The sequence below is a fragment of the Pteropus alecto genome, unplaced genomic scaffold (genome assembly GCF_000325575.1).
Source record: "Pteropus alecto unplaced genomic scaffold, ASM32557v1 scaffold22, whole genome shotgun sequence".
Lineage (NCBI taxonomy): Eukaryota > Metazoa > Chordata > Mammalia > Chiroptera > Pteropodidae > Pteropus > Pteropus alecto.
Window position 1 is genome coordinate 9,901,335 of NW_006434839.1, and position 13,142 is coordinate 9,914,476.

Genomic DNA, 13,142 nt, shown 5'->3' on the forward strand with positions numbered 1-13,142 from the left:
TGGAGCCTCGGGGTCCCCGCCGCCCGCTGGGGGGCCCATGGCGCTCACGGCCGCCGTGCTCAGTCCCAGTTGTGGCTCCGCTTCGGAGGGGCTCAGGTCCTTCAGCTCCACCTCAGGTACCTTCGCGGCAGCTGCTGCTGACACTACCTGCACCGACATCATCGCCTCCCCTGCAACCGCCGACTCAGACACCAGCTCCAGCTCCTGCTCGGCCCCGCCTCCCGCCTCCCTTCCCCTTCCCTCCCCCATTCCCCCACTCCTCCCCTCCAAAAAACTCCCACCCCCTTCCTCCGCCCGCCCTCCTGCCAGCAACCAGCCCCGGGCTCTCTGGCCCCGCCTGGCCCCGCCCGGCCTTGGTCTGACCCCGCTCCCGCGCAAGGCGCCACGGAACCTGTAGTGCGCTTGCTCTGAGCTGCACGCGGCGAAAAGACCATGGGACCTCAGCCCCCAACCTACACTGCGCGCCGCGGAGAACGGTGCCCGCGATGCCCCCTGGGAGTTGTAGTTCCCATCGCCTGTCCTCTCACAAGTGGGATTTGTAGGAGAGGTGGACCTCTAGGGTCGGCGACTAACGGAAAGGAAAGGAATAAGACTAGGTGACACGATGAAGGGAATGAGAAAGAGAAAGTCTCCAGAGGAGTTGCGGTTTCCGGGGAGGGAACGCCAGAAACCCTAGGGTTGGGAAGGGGAGTTGGGGGGGAGGTGGGATGGCTCTACCCTGACAGCGTGAATTTCTTTCATGTGTGCACGTTTGCGATCACGTGAGCAGGCATTTAAAGGAAAAGCGGCGTCGTCACGTGAGAAGAGCGCCTGGCTTAAAGTTGTTTTTTTTTTTTTCTGCTATGAAATTGGGACCCTGATACCTTTCTGAACTTTAATGACGTTGTTTTTAGAAGGAGTAAAATAGGACCTTGTCTGCTGTGGCAATTTCTGGCAGGTTTTGGGTCTGGAAGCTTAAAATCAGTCCCGAAAGAAGTTAGGTATCACTAGGTCGAAATTTAAAATCTATATAAGTACAAGCGACCTGAAACAAGGCCAAAACTTTTGACCTTTTAATTCAACTAGAGAAATAATCTGAAATTAAGATAACCTATCAGCATAGAGGAATATTAACTAAAATATCAATCGTGATTTCCCCAAGTTATGGGATTCGGAGTGATTTTTTTAACTTTATACTTTCTGTATTATTTTAAGTTTGACGTTTATTTTAGAAGGCATAAGCACAAAGACACGTATGGCAGTCTTATTTTTAATAACAAAAAGGTATCTGAAATGACTTTAATGTCCAAAAATAGGAGAAAGGTTACAGCCTTTAAAATTAAGTTTGCCAAGAAATATAGCTAATAATAAAGGGAAATAAATGCTCATGATGAAATAAGCTAAAAAGCAAAAGACAAATTCACACATCTCAAGATTTTAACTGTGCAAATAATACTTTTAAAAAAATATATTAAAATGCAATTGACTCTGGGTGACAGATTATGAAATAGGTTTTTTCTTCTCTATTCTCAGAGTAAGTGATAGCCCTGACAACCGCAGAAAACCACTGGGCATCTAGTCTTTGGGAGTAACTTTTGTTTCCCCTGGCAAGGAGAGGGGAAAATCACCTGCCTTGATCTCCTCCTTCCCTGTGTTACTGCCTTCTTAAAACTGTTTATTTGTGGAGTTGTCCTACGGTGAATGGAGTCTGTCTCTTGGTCTTCGAATTTGCACCTGACACTATGTATTGGCATCTGAGCACTGCCATTTCCACAAAGCCCATAAGTTCACCAGACACAAGGGCTTCTTAAGATTTCTCTTCACACTCTGGCTTTCAGAATTTCCTTCCTGTTATGAAGTATCAGCCCAGAGCTTCATCCTCCATCTGTTGGGGCAGAGATTAGTAGCTCTATAACTGATTTCTTTCTTCCTTCTAATGCACAAGGGAGCTGCGATACAGCCACCAGCTGCCTACCAGGACTGCCATTAGAATTGATTACTGAGGGAATGCATTAATTCTTCGGTGGGATGTACTTATAAAACATAAAGAGTTGGAACACTGGAAAGAAACTTGATATTCATCCTTTATTTATTCAGGCCAAACATCAGATCACAATCCTCGGCCATTCTCAACTCCATCCCTACGCATCTGTTGCTTCTGCCATCTTTGTTACTGAGGGAGACCAAGCACAGTTGAAGATGGAGATACCATAGTGGAAGCAGGATGATTAAGCGCAAGTTTATTAACTTGTGTAGTTTATGAAATATTTAGACTATAGATATTCTTCTCTCGCTTAGCTCATTCAGCTTTCAGACTCTGGCAGTCAGGAATGTATCTTCCATGCAGGAGACTGGAAGAACTCTGAGGTAGCTGCTGATCAGTCCAAGAGAGAAAACTTGAAGATACTAACATGAGAGTTCCATAAGAAATAGGCCAGCCAGATCACTCTTGGTGAAGACTACACCCATGTTCACAGTTTCTAGAGAACCATTAGTGCCATACTCAAGTATAAGCACATAGACAAAGTCATCAGGTATGTGAAGAAAACCCTTATATGAAATACAGAGACCAACATAATCAAGCAGAAAAAAAATAACTTGAAGGAAACAGAAGAAATCAAGAACAACAAAAAAATTATTAATGTCCTCAGAGACTGAAGATATTGTATTTGTGAAAGAACATGCTGTTTCAAGAAGTGAACATTCAGAAAACAAATAAGACCTTTAAAATGGAAGCATTCTACCAGAAATTTTTTAAAACAATAAACAAAAGATGAAGAAATTAGAAAAAGGAAACATGCATTTTATCTTTGCTCAGATTGCCAAAGAATGGTGTCTTGTTTTAATGGTTTTTATATTTGTGTCTAATGCATGTGTTAATATGATAGATGCAATGCATCGTGTAGCTAGTTTTCTGGAAAAGTTGGTCTTTTAGGAACTGTTTTTCAGGTCTTCATTAAGTTTTTTTTTTTTTAATTTCAAAAAAGAAAATGAATTAGAGAGCCAGTCAAGGAAGTCTAACATCTAAAAAATGAGTCCCAGAAAGAAGTAACAAATGTGTTTGGGGGGAGAAGGGGGGAATTGTTAATCAAGGAAATAATTTAAATAAACCAACAATCAGCCAAGGTTGGGAAGGGCAATCATCCAACTGTGCAGAGTTAGGGGAACAGAGATCAATCCTCCTGGTTTCATTTCCATCTTCTGAAATACCTGCTTCCTCCAATTCTGAGCCTTTTGGTGGCGCTGCAATATACATTTTCCCTACTGTTAGCTAAGACATTAGCTTTTTCAAGTCTCAATAAAGTCCCACTCATTATTTGCTTTTCAGCTTTCAGAACTGTTATTATTAGCTCTTCTCTGCTCCACCTCTTTTTGTCTTCCTAGCAGGAAAAGATTGAAAAAGCGCTAAATCCTTATCCTCTTTATTGGGGTCAAATAACACCTAAAATGAACATTCAGGAGATAGCGTTATCACGTTATTCGACATATAGAAGTGAATATCGTAAGGATCAACTAAAATAAAATAATTGGCTCCCAGGAACAGGAAATGATAGGGTAGATGGTGGGAGCAGGGTACTCAGACAGCCATTTAACCAACGAAACCTGTAGAACGATGTATTTGACTTTTCAAACTATATCATGTATAACTTAGATGAAAATAAAAACTTTAAGAGCAGGCAAAAGCAATAAACGGTTTATGGATGCATAGATATATATGCATATATAAAAGTATAATAACGAACTGGAAGGAAACCCACTAAATCCAAACAGCTGTTTTTCTGTCAAGGAAGGGGAAGGTGGGAGGAAAAATGGGACAGAGGTATTGATCAAAGAGGACTTTAGCTAAATCTGTTACACTTTATTTAAAAAAAAAAAAAAGGCTGGAAGCAAACATGATAAATGATTTTTAAAAAGTTATTTCTGAGTAGTAGGCATATGGGTGTTTATTAGGTTGTTCCTTGTGCTTTTCTATGTCTTTTAATTTCTTAGGTTAAAAAAAAAAAACGGGCAGAGAAAGGGTTGGGACAGTAGACAGATTGCTAAACAGGAAATGGGACCAACAGAGGCAAGCCTCACAACCTGGGAAGATAGATGGACGACTGACTAATAAGAGCCTTCTCGAGAGGTGAACGAACCTGTGGTGACCTCTGTTCTCATGTCAGCAGCTGAGCCACAGGGAGTCCCACAAACCAAGCTCTTCGTGCACCCTGAGGTATTTTTTCCAGGGATCTAAATCATGGGCGTTGGTAGGAAAGTGGCCTCTGTGGCTTAGTCGTGAGAGATCTGGCGCTCCTATAAAATACTGCAAGATTTCTTGGTTGGGGGAGTGTGGGGGACCTGGACTTCAAGCTGCCACCTACTGTCTCCATTCACAAAAGGTGGGCTCACAATGCCCTCTAGTGGTCACGGAGTCTCGGTCAGCCTCCACAGCCAGATAGAAGGGTAACATTTCTGTTTTTTAAAGCTGAGAATGAACTCCTCTTAAACCCCATCCCCCACCCTTCACATCAGTATTTCCATTAAGGAAAGAAGAAGCACAGGGAATGTCTATGGAGATGCAAAGAAGAAAAACAACCATTAACTTTTCCCTTATTTCAGAAAAGATCATTAGACAACACAGATACATTGTTTTGAATATTATTGTTGATAAGGGTTAAAAAGTAGCTATATTACTGATGAGAGAAGCAGTGATGGCCAGAATGATCAAGGTAAGCAAGGGAGACGTGGGGACCAGAGGGAACACAACATGGGAAACCTAGACAAGAGGAAAAGACAAGGACGGAACTGAGAGTGGAGGGTTTGGACTCAGAGTCAGAAAGACCCTAAGCAGTGTCTTTTACTGACTAGCTATGTGGTTGCAGGCAAATTATTTTGCTTCATTGAGCTTTCTATAAAAAACTAGTTTCTCTGATCCATCTGAATTAAACAAGAGGCAGTAGATTGCAGTGGCCAAGAGCCAACTTGGAGCCAGTTAGAATGTGAGAATTACCACTTACCGTGCAGCCTCAGGCAAACTATCGAACCTATTTGTGCTTCAGCATCTTGGGGCTGGGAACTGCCTCATAGGTCTGTTGTGAGATTCAGTTAACTAATGCATGTGAAGTGCCTGGTAGAGAGCCTAGCAAGCATTCAATAAGTTAACTATTATTATCACTATTTTAATGATATACATATAAAGTACCTAGAATACATCAGATCGGTATGTTAGTTTCCCTTCCCCTGGAATCTGGCTCTAGGCAAAATGCTTATTACATGAGCTACTCTCTAAACAAGTCTGCTCACTACCCTACAATACCACTCGATTGGGTACCACTCCCTTTCCTCCACAGATCTTCTTTTACATGATCCTGAGTCCTTGCAACCCAGTTCCCAGTTTTCTACTGACATCTTTCTGGAGGAGGTGGAGGTCTGAATTCCTTTGACTGCCCCTGATCCCACTGACATCCCTTGTAGAAGGCAAGAGGCCCCCAGAGGATTGCCACAAGGAGCCATGCTCATCTACATAAGCAGGGGGACACTTGCTATCAATCTTCACTCCAGGGGCAAGCTGTGTGTTCTTACTCAGTCAGCTAAGATCAGTGTAGAGTGAGGCAGCTGTGGCCACAGAACAGCTTTTTTTCTATATAGAGCCAAATGGTCAGGATAAACGGCCAGCACATTAAGCTGACATCTGCCAGACGTCTGTTATGATCTCATAGCACCAAGTTCTTGGCCTTTCAGAATAGCCTGTGGAGGAAGTAGAAGACAAATGAGATCAGGACCTGGTACACAGTTAGGTCGAGACTGGGCCCTTGAAAAAAAAAAGCACGCCAAGAGTTTATACAAAAAACTTTTATTTACTGTTTATATTTCTTCTCCCCATCCCTATCCCCCAATCTGGAACCCAGCAAGCTCCTAAGGCTTCCTGCTGCCTGGTTCTTGAAACTGGGGCCCTGGGGACATGGAGGGGGCTTATAAGAGATGGGAAATCTCACCTACCAGTTGTGGACATTGAAGGAAGCTTTCCTGCCTGCCTGAAGCTCCAGCAGCTTCCCAGGACAGCCTCTCAAGTCAGAGGATCCATCCCCCACTGGATGGATATGAGGAAGAGATAACATGGGTCTCTCAGAGGCCCAGAGGCTTCCCATCACTCACTGCTTCTACACCAAGCCAGGATCCCTCTAGAGCTGAATCAATCTCTCTCCTGGAGACGGAGCCCAGCAACAGGGGTGGGGAATGAGGGTGGGATGGAGATGGTTTTAGTTTTGGGTCCTAATCAAATGGGAAACAGGAAGAGGTTGGGCTGGTTGGACTGAAATGCAAAAGGGGAAAGAGGGTACAGAACACAGGATGGGTGAATGACCTGGGGTGGAGCCAGCTGGACACCTGTGAGGAGAGGTTATAGCCCCTAGGGGAGTAGGCACTCCTAGCCCACAACCACCTGGAGAAGGGAGAAGGGAGCCCTATTCCCACTCAGACAAAGGGCTAATGACATAATAAACACCTTCGATCTGAGAATGCCAGGAAAGAGCACCCACTGGCATAGCAAAGGGCAGCCAGCTCTCGTCTGGCCGACATGGGCTCGTCTGCCTCCCTGGCCACCACAGCCCACTCTCAGTATTGTCACTCCTACCTCCACCACTACTGCCCCTCCGGAAGCTCCGCATACCGCATGACCCTGTTGCAGACTGGAGCTGCCAGCCAGACTCCAGCTGGTAGGGCAGAAACAAGGGTCCTGAGCCCCAGGGCCCTTCCCTGGGGGAGGCCCACCCACGGATTTGTCAGGGCTCTTTCCTACAGTCCTGCTGTTGTGAGCCAGACATATAGAACCTTCCTTGGAGAGCGCTGGGCCCTCACTTTCTCTGGAAGATGAGATCCCAGGGAAACACTTTCAGGAAGGAAGAGAGCCTTGGAACAGTATTTGTTCCTCTTTCCTGTCCCAAGTCCTGCTCTCTTGGCTCAGAAGTCCGAGTCCGCATCCATGAGCTCTGCCTCCATCAGATTGGTACGGGAGTGAACGGGCCCCAGTCCCTGCCGGAGGCCCTGAGCCCAGGCCATGGGGGCAGAGGCACTAGGAAGAAACGGATCCTGCAGGGGACTGGGCTCTGGGCAGAAGGGGTTGGTGACCAGGGTCCAGGCTCTCTGTCGGCAGGATTCCCCAGCTCCCCAGGCGCCTGTGGCCACCAGGCACTTCTGCCGGGGCAGCTGTGGCAGTCGAGGAACAGCACTGGAGACAAGAGCGGGGGCAGGGTGGTGGAGCTCGGGAGGTGGCACCAGTGGGCACACCTCCTTCTTTCTCTTCCTCCGCTTCTTCTTCCGGCCCAGGCGCTTCTCCAGCTCTGGGGAGATCTCTGCCTCAACGAGCCACAGGTTGGCTTTTTCCTCGGGGGGCACTGATAGAAGGAAGGAGAATACGAGCCTGGGACCTGGCTCTGTCCACATCACCCTTCTCTCCTCAGACCTCTACTCTCTGAGCTCTGGACCTCTAGTGCCTCAGCCCCACACTTTAGACCCCCCACGGTCTTGCCTTCCTCCTCCCCTTCTGGCAGCCCCTGGTACTCCAGGCCCTGGAATCCCCAGCCTCTATGTCCCCCACCTTCCTACAGAAGCCTGAACCCCATACCTGGAGTTGCCACAGGGGTGACAGATACATCCTGGGGCAATATGGCTCCTCTCCGAGCCACCATTTTGGTGACATGTTGGGCCCAGGCAGAGGACACATCTGCTGAGGGCTCATTGAGGTCAAAGGCCAAACCCGCTATGGGGATGAAAAGAAAGGATAAGGAATCACGAGTGCCCCGTCCCCTGCAGTCGCGACTCCTCCCTTATTTGGTACCATTCGCGTTCCCCCAGCCGATGGCTCCCACTCCACCTAGCACAGGAAACCTGCCCTGCTAGCCACAGTGGTCTCTACCCACTCTCAATCTGAGGAGTGGGGCCTCACTAGACTGGGCTAGATATCTAGTTCCTAGAACCCCGACTTACTCTAGCCCAGGAAAAACCACCGGAGAAGACAGAAGGGGAACGGCGATGAGTCCTTTTGGAATCAAGATGAACTATTAAACCCAGGGGCAGAAACAGAGAGGGCAGAGTGACCAGGTACAGGAGGAAGACAGAAGAATGAGTATGTGAGGAGAGAGGACAGAGTGCCTCATTCACCACAGCCTTCCAAGCAGCCCACGTGTCCACACCAGCCTGAGAGGGAGGAGGGACAGGTGCTGTGGGCGTTAGTGGCTCCGGGGGAGGTAAGGGGCCAAAGCTTACCTACAGGCCCATCGTGGGAGACGGTGTGCATACTGAAGGAGAGCTCCTGGCCTGGGTTCTGCAGCAGCTCACGCCGCTTGGAGAAGGCCTTGGCGATCATCTTGCTCTTCTTGATGCGTTTGGGCTCATCATCGCTCTGCCCGGTCAACCTGAGAGCAGAAGGGGTGGGCGACGGCAAATGGAGGAGCAGCCCTTTCCATCGAATCCTGTGAAAGACCAGCGAACCGATCCCTCCGGGACTCCGAGGAGAAGGGGCCTTCTCTGCAAAGGAGGCCTAGAGTGCAGGGCTCCCAGTTCTCAAATCATTCCACTTTTAGAAGATGCTGGCAGTGGGCTCAGAACCTGGCAGGCTCCTGCTCCCAATGACAGGAGGTATCGCCAGGGGGCAGCAGTGAGCCACAGAGAAGGCAGCTTTATGCGGCTCAGCACAGACCTTTAGAAATCACGCCCACACAAGATTGTGCTGGGAGACACTGGACCAGGGAAAGCCTAATGATGGGGACACAGAGGCTGAGAGAGGAAGGCGGTGGGGTCAGAACGGGCTGGCTGTTGACCCCACCTGCACCAGGTGCGCTTCCAGATGAGCAGTGTGGCCTTGGTCCAGACCCAGGTGCTCATAGCAATGCCGGTTCCAAACATGGCAAACAGGTTGATCTTCTCCACCAGGAGGCTAGGACGATTCTTGATTTCACAGTCAGGGATGGGCTTCTTGGTGGGCAGCCCGATGGTCACATTGGCCTGGCATCTATGGTGAGGGGTGGTAGACAGGTGAGGTGAGACGGGTCTCCCAGATGGGTATCCAGACAATCGCTAAGCTCCACAGCACTGGTTTGCAGTCCTGGGTGCTCATTAGAGTCACCTGGAAGCTTTTAATAACTACTGATGTCTGAGCTGCACCCCAGACAATTAAATCAGGTCTCTAAGGGAGGGACCCAGGCATCGGTGCAGTTTAGAGCTTCCAAGTCTGGAAGTAGGAACCTTTAAGGAGTGTGAAACAGTCCAGACGTGGACTGGTGTCCATTTTAATGAGCATTTTAACTGCTGTTCCTGGTACTATAAAGTGCTGCACTTCTTTCGGCAGCTGATACGCCTTATTCTCTCAGATTCATTATCACTGTGACACAAAAAAGCACAGGCCAAACGGCAAGCATTAGCAGGCTGTTAACTTACTGTGGAGAGGTAACTACGTCTGTGCAGTGCTCTAGAATAAGCTCTAAAAAAGAGCATGTGAGAAACGGAGAAAACAACTTCTGTGGCAACAAGAGTTGGTCAGAGAAGCCAAAACATGGTGCACCAGGCCAGGTAGCCACGGGGATGCAGAGGGAAGGGCAGACTTGAGCGGGGACTTGAGGGCTGTTTGCCGTGTTTACGAATTACAGGGCAATTGACATCTGGGGCGCTCAGAGCAAGACGAGCAATTTCACCTGACATCTGAGTTGGACCCAGTAGACCTCTGCTGGACAGCAGAGGAGAGCCGTCCCTGCAGTCCTAGCTCTGGCTCGAGCTCCCACCACGGCTGCCCCTAGGCCCCCGGCCCCACACTCACAGCACGTAGTCCCGGAAGCTGCGCTCCCACTCAGCCTGGTTGAAGAAATCATAGAAGTGGCAGCTGAAGGTGATGAGCACAAAGCCAAAGGCCAGGAAGCCAAAAATGCCTGTGGAGGGCCAGGGGCGGGCAGGGTGTTACCAATCCAGGTATGGGAACATTTGTGGGGAGGAGGGTGCTTTCCCCACTTGGGCCTGAAAGACAGCTAAGTTTGGGGTGAATTTATGCTGGGCTTAGTTCAAGAACTGTAGTCTTCAAAATAAGGCACGAAGGGCACTTGAGGCAACTGTGGGAGGCCCTACTGGGAGGGAAGTGGGCAGGAGGAAGCAGTCTTGGCATGAACTTGAATTCTTCCACCTGAGAAAGTCCCCTTCTCTTGAGCTGCTTCCACAACCACCACCACCACCATCCCCCCCACACACACGCCAGCCTTGCTTTGTCCCCATGGCTGCTAACTTGTGCCACTGACTTACTATTCTTTAAGACCCCATCCTGCAGGTCCCACAACCCCAGGATGGTGCCGTGTCGGGCTGGACAGTACCTAGGGCCGAAGGCCCCAGGGCCCACTCACCCAGGCGCAGCATGGTCTCATTGATCTTGCTGGCAGCCTTCTCACTCAGCAGCCCAGGATGGTTGCTCTTGATGGAGAACAGAGTCATGACTCCTGGACAGAAGGGAGACCTCAGACATTAGCAGGGGCAAGGCCACTCCTGGGAGAGGTGGGTGTGTGGCAGGGGAGGCCTCCATGGCCCTGTGTCCTGGATCTGATTACTCCTGTGCTGATATAAAGCTTGGGGAATTGGAGACACCAGAGAAATGGAGCATAGCTGCTGGCAGATGTGCCATGGACGGGAGAGACTGGAGCAGAGCGCAGATGGACAGTTGAGAAGAGAGAGAATGCGCTTCGGTCCTGGCCTGGCCACGACTAAGTAAGGCATCCAGGTCAAAGCTGGTCTGCTGGAAGGGGCATAAGAAGAGACTTGAGAACAGCACTGTCCAACAGAAATACAATGTGAGCCACATATATAATCGCAAATTTTCCAGAAGCCGCATTAAAAGAATGAAAAGACACAAGCGAAACTAATTTCAATATATTTTATAAACAGTATACCGTTGTTTATTATATTATCACTTAAACGTGCAATCCATATAACAAATTATTAACGAGATAGTTTATTGTGTGCTACGTCTTTGAAATTTAGTGACACATCTGGACTAGTTTCAACACGTGTGGCAAGTGGCTACTGAACAGAATAGCACAGATACAAAACAAATCAGAGGCCCAGACACTGCCAAAAAGAGGTAGAAGAGGTGGGCAGAACAGAAGGCTGACAGTGCAGGGGGAGGAAACTGAAGTTTACAAAGAAAATGCAATACAAATGAGCTGAGAAGATACGGAGGCTTATTGTGGAGGTGGCAGATTGAGACAGGAAAATTAGGGAACAGAGAATCTGTGCATGTTGTGGAAACTGCGTGAGTGTATGTTATGGGTAGGAGGGGGATGAGAAACTGTGCTCCAAAAGACTGAGAGCATATAAAAATTCTGGATGCACACATCCCAAGTTGGTCCACATGGACAGAGTAGGTTACTCAACACACAAGTGCACCCAGCCAAGGGCTGAGCAGAGGATGGAACCAGCCCAGGTTTTACTCAACAAGCTGTGAGCCCGGGCTCAAGGCTCTGGAGAAAGGGGCGCGTTTTTCTGGCCAACACAAAAGTGTTGTCCCACACCAAATGCCCAAGGTACTGTGCCTGCCTAGAGGGGGCACCTTCCACTTTGCACCAACACCCTGTATGACCTGGCTGAAGTCCCACCGCAAGGGCAGCTGAGCTGGCAGCTCCTAGCTCCTACTTTCACAGAGCAGGCGCTCAGTGCATTTTGCTGCCCGACTGGTCCTGGCCAGGTCCTTGCTCACCTCGGATGAGGAAATAACCTCCCACGATGAGCACCAGGCCAATTGGGGCCAGCACGAAGCCAGCACGGTAACGGTAGTTCTTATAGCCCACGAAACAGATGCCGCTCACAGAGTCCCCATCCACCTGCAGCAGGAAGCGGTGAGAGAGACTGTTGGTCACTGGCCCTCTCACCCAAGCCCTCCCCGCTCAGGTCCCCAGTTCCCTACCAGTCACTATACCTGGGCCACAGCGAGGATTGCCACAGTGAGGACAAAGGGAAGTGACCATGTAAGCAGGTGGAAATAGGAGGTTTTGCCAGAGAGAGGCTGGTAGGTGGTGCCCAGGGCTTTGAAGGAGGTGTGCCAGGCATAGGTAAGGACCACAAACCAGACGACGCCAGCCATCAGGGCATAGTACACGATGACAAAGATGATGACACAGGACAGGGTCTCGTTGGAGCTGTTCAGACATATGGGGTGTCACTTGGGGAGGTCATTTCTGTATGCTCTCTACCAGCTCTCTCCACCCGATCTCCAGACCCTTGACTTCTAAGGTCTGGAGATGCCCCAGGAGTCAGGGCTTGGAGACAGGACCCAGTCAGATTTGAAGAGGATACAGGAGTTGCCCCCTTAGAACAGATGCAAACAATCAAGATCCTAATACTGAAACCAAGGTCCTAATGCCGGAGACCTTGGGTGCAACAGGCAGAGCTGAATCTCAGGTTCAAGTCCAACTTGGCCCTTTTGCAGCAAACGCACATTTCAGCCTTCCGCCCCTCACCCTCACCCTCACCCCTGGGTCCCCAAGACACCTACGTGGGCTCCCCAAGCCTCATGGTGCCATCTGCACGGCAGACGATCTCCCGGCGGGCACCGTCCATGAACTGGGCCAGCCAGCCAATGCTGCCCACAAAGAAACACGCATTGACATAGAAGAGAATAACTGCAGGGTAGCGATTCGAATTCCGCCAGTCAGCCACAAAAGTGGCCTAGAAGAGAGAAGTGGTGTTCGTTCTCTGAGGTAAAGGAAATTAGCAAATTCTGCTACTGCAGAATAACCCTTATGTGAACCCCAGACCCCTCTCATCACGACCCTTCCCCAGGGACTCCCACCAAGTCATCCTCTGCCCACCTCCCTCTCCACCTGCAGAGCCCAGCCTCTCTCACCGACAATCGGGCTCCTTCCCTCTTTACTGGCTGAGTGTCCTGTCCCCACCCCTCCGTTCCTTTGACTCCTCCACCCGCGGGCCTGTCCTTGGTTACCAGGGTGAAGAGCGTGCAGAGGCCCGTGACAGCACCGAAGGTCGCGATGTATCTGTGCATGTCCAGGTGCTCAGCCTCCGTGAAGAGCGGGTTCTGGCACTGGATCCCGCAGCCCTCCACGTCCTCGTACCAGCTCTTGGGGTTGTCGGTCCGAACCAAGGGAGCCTCACACTGGCCCGAACTGTTGAATTTGATGTTCTGCACCTCGTTCTGC

At 49.5% G+C, this 13,142-nt stretch overlaps 2 protein-coding genes across 3 annotated transcripts in view; both read right to left on the reverse strand.

The window, feature by feature from the left end:
- The window catches only part of AHCYL2 (adenosylhomocysteinase like 2), a 139,418-nt gene extending 139,187 nt beyond the window's left edge, over positions 1 to 231 (reverse strand). For both annotated transcript variants that reach the window (XM_006910527.3, XM_015588386.2), the window contains exon 1: positions 1 to 231. This exon is cut by the window's left edge and continues 198 nt beyond it. In XM_006910527.3, the coding sequence (XP_006910589.1) occupies positions 1 to 162 (162 nt within the window). In that variant the 5' untranslated portion in view covers positions 163 to 231.
- A 5,565-nt stretch (positions 232 to 5,796) lies between these two features.
- SMO (smoothened, frizzled class receptor) overlaps positions 5,797 to 13,142 on the reverse strand; it is a 19,336-nt gene continuing 11,990 nt past the window's right edge. The window contains exons 3-12 of the mRNA XM_006910528.3: positions 12,929 to 13,138; positions 12,482 to 12,654; positions 11,906 to 12,125; positions 11,687 to 11,810; positions 10,341 to 10,433; positions 9,770 to 9,878; positions 8,783 to 8,968; positions 8,224 to 8,372; positions 7,583 to 7,717; positions 5,797 to 7,352 (exon numbers count right to left, since the gene is read on the reverse strand). Coding sequence (XP_006910590.1) covers positions 6,919 to 7,352; positions 7,583 to 7,717; positions 8,224 to 8,372; positions 8,783 to 8,968; positions 9,770 to 9,878; positions 10,341 to 10,433; positions 11,687 to 11,810; positions 11,906 to 12,125; positions 12,482 to 12,654; positions 12,929 to 13,138 — 1,833 coding nt within the window. The 3' untranslated portion in view covers positions 5,797 to 6,918. The remainder of the gene's footprint in view (positions 7,353 to 7,582; positions 7,718 to 8,223; positions 8,373 to 8,782; positions 8,969 to 9,769; positions 9,879 to 10,340; positions 10,434 to 11,686; positions 11,811 to 11,905; positions 12,126 to 12,481; positions 12,655 to 12,928; positions 13,139 to 13,142) is intronic.